Genomic DNA, 3,250 nt, shown 5'->3' with positions numbered 1-3,250 from the left:
ATAGAGGAAAATGAAAGAATGGGAAAGACTAGAGATCTCTTCAAGAAAATTAGAGATATCAAGGGAAGATTTCATGCAAAGATGGGCACATAAAGCACAGAGTGGTATGGACCTAACAAAAGCAGAAAACATTAAGAAGAGGTGGAAAGAATACACAGAGGGCTTTTGGCGGGTCAAGCGGTGCCGTCTTTAACTTTTAAAGAGGAAGGGCCTCTAGGTCACCTGCCATAGCTCTTGTTCTGGGGCTGTAGAATTAGGGCAGTGGTTGGCGAAATTCAGGGAGTCAGATGAAGGTGGCGTGGGAAATATGAGTCGGAGAGTAAAGTCAACATACAGGCCTAAAGGAAGAGGTGTTGGTCGTGGATATCCCAGGGCACTTATCGAGGTTGAGGAACCTGAAGAGGAGACAAAAATTGAAAGAAAGAACATTCCACCTCGTCAAGAGAGAGAGGATCCACCTCGTCAAGAGAGAGAGGATGAAGGAGCATCTGCATCTGCACTTCCAGGGCCTGCCCTGGAGGCTGAGCAACAGGAACTGGCTGAGCCTGAGCCAAAGACCGGTGGTGAGCATGGTCCTGATGTTGAGGGGAAGGAACTGCCTCCGGATCCAGAGCCCAAGAAAATACCAGAAGCAGGTGAAGGGCAACCACAGATTTGAATGAAGACAAACTGTAACCACCAAGGCTGTTCTTGAGTTGGAAATGTGGCTGTTAAAATTCTTGCAATATTGCATCTGAAACTACTATAACATTGACTTAGTTTGAAACAAAAAATTCAATAAAGTTCTGCAGTTTTGTCCCCCCCCCCAAAAAAAAAAAAAAGAATACACAGAACTAAACAAAGAAAAGGAATATCTTAATGACCCAGATAATCACAATGGTGTGATCACTCACCTAGAGTCAAGTGGACCTGAGGAAGCACCACTACGAACAAAATTAGTGGAGGTGATGGAATTACAGTTGAGCTAATTCAAATCCTCAAAGATGACGCTTTCCAAGTGCTGCACTCAATATGCCAGCAAATTTGGAAAACTCAGCAGTGGACACAGGACTGGTAAAGGTCAGTTTTCATTCCAGTCCCAAAGAAAGGAAATGCCAAACAATATTCAAACTATAGCATAATTGTACTCATCTCACATGCTAGTAAAGTAATGCTCAAAATTTTCCAAGCAATGATTCAATAGTGTATGAACCAAGAACTTCAATATGTTCAAGTTGGATTTAGAAAAAGCAGAAGAACCAGAGATCAAACTGCCAACATCCGTTGGATCACTAAAAAAAAAAAAAAAACAAGAAATCTCCAGAAAAATATCCACTCTGCTTTATTGATTATGTCAAAGATTTTGACTGTGTGGATCACCACAAAGTGTTTAAAATTTTTAAAGAGATGGGAATACAACACCACCTTACCTGCCTCCTGAGAAATCTGTATGCAGGTCAAGAAGCAACAGTTAGAACCAGACATGGGATGAGGGACTGATTCCAAATTGGGAAAGGAGTACATCAAGGCTGTATATTGTCACTCTGCTTATTTAACTTATATGCAAAGTACATAATGTGAAATGCTGGGCTGGATGAAGCACAAGCTGGAATTAAAATTGCTGGGAGAAATATCAATAACCTCAGATATGCAGATGGCACCAACTTTATGGAAGAAAGTAAAGAGGAACTAAAGAACTTTTTGTTTCACACTTGATAATATACATGTTTCGAAACAGATTGCCAGTCCAGGTTGGATGCATGAGACAAGTGCTTGGGGCTGGTGCACTGGGATGACCCAGAGGGATGGGATGGGGAGGGGGGGTGGGAGGGGGGGTTCAGGATGGGGAACACATGTGGCTCTGTGGCTGATTTGTGTCTATGTGTGGTGAAAACCACTATAATATTGTGGAGTGATTGGCCTCCAACTAATGAGAATGAATGAAAAAATAATAATAATTAAAAATTTTAAAAATTAAAATAATTTTTAAAAAAATAATTTTTTGATGAGGGTGAAAGAGAAGAGTGAAAAAGCTGGCTTAAAACTCAACATTCTAAAAGCTCAGATAATGGCATCTGGTGCCATCTTTTCATGGCAAATAGATGGGGAAACAGTGGTAATAGTCACAGATGTTATTTTCCTGGGCTCCAAAATTACTGCAGATAGTGAGTGCAGCCATGAAATTAAAAGATGCTTGCTCCTTGGAAGAAAAGCCCTGACCAACCTAGATAGCATATTAAAAAGCAGACACATTACTTTGCCACCAAAGTCCATCTAGTAAAAACTATGGTTTTCCCAGTAGTCATGAGTGGATGTGAGAGTTGGGCTATAAAGAAAGCTGAGTGCAGAAGCATTAATTTTTTTTTTTAACTGTGGTGCTGGAGAAGACCCTTGAGAGTCCCATGGACAGCAAAGAGATCCAGCAAGCCCATCCTAAATAAAATCAGCCCTGAATATTCATTTGAAGGACTGACGATGAATCTGAAGCTACAAAACTTTGGCCACCTATTGTGAAGAACTGATTCATTGGAAAAACCCTGAATTTGGGAAAGATTGAAGGCAGGAGGAGAAGTGGATAACAAAGGATGAAATAGTTGGATGGCATCACTGACTCTATGGACATGAATTTGAGTAGGTTGTAGGAGTTGTTAAAAGACAGGGAAGCCTGGCGTGATGTAGTCCATGGGATGGTAAAGAGTTGGACACAACTAAGTGACCGAGCTGAACTGAACTTCTGGTAACATGGAGACAAGAGTGGCCTATAGTAAATCAAGTTGAAATGCTAGTACTCCCTTGATATATTAAAGAAGAAGACTTCCAAAAACAAGAGTATTGGAGTGCTAGAGTGTTGTTGTTCCATTGCTAAGTCATGTCTGAATCTTTTTGACCCCATAGGCTGCAGTACACTAGGCTCCCCTATCCTTCACTATCTACAGGAGTTTGCTCAAATCCATGTACATTGAGTCACTGATGATATAGAACCATCTCATCCTCTGACATCCCTTTCTCTTCCTGCCTTCAATCTTTCCCTGCATCATGGTCTTTTCCACTGAGTCAGGTCTTTGAATCAGGTGACTAAAGTATTGGAATTTCAGCTTCATCACCAGTCATTCCAATGAATATTCAGAGTTTATTTCCTTAGGATTGACTGGTTTTATCTTCTTGCAGTCCAAGGGGCACTCAAGAATCTTTTCCACTATCACAGTTTGAAAGCAACCATTTTTCAGCACTCATCCTTCTTTATGGTACAACTCTTACATCTGTACATGAC

General features: G+C 40.9%; 1 protein-coding gene across 1 annotated transcript; it reads left to right on the top strand.

The window, feature by feature from the left end:
* Positions 1–307: 307 nt before the first annotated feature.
* On the top strand, positions 308–658 carry LOC139036377 (X antigen family member 3-like). The gene has a single exon (XM_070471806.1). It carries the CDS (start codon positions 308–310, stop codon positions 656–658), a length of 351 nt encoding a protein of 116 aa, XP_070327907.1.
* Positions 659–3,250: the final 2,592 nt, after the last annotated feature.

Source organism: Odocoileus virginianus, chromosome 8 (genome assembly GCF_023699985.2).
Source record: "Odocoileus virginianus isolate 20LAN1187 ecotype Illinois chromosome 8, Ovbor_1.2, whole genome shotgun sequence".
NCBI lineage: Eukaryota > Metazoa > Chordata > Mammalia > Artiodactyla > Cervidae > Odocoileus > Odocoileus virginianus.
This window is presented reverse-complemented; position numbering and strand designations above follow the sequence as displayed.

Excerpts from the sequence above, each read along its gene's own strand:
- LOC139036377 (XM_070471806.1), top strand. The coding sequence starts at position 308 with ATGAGTCGGAGAGTAAAGTCAACATACAGGCCTAAAGGAAGAGGTGTT.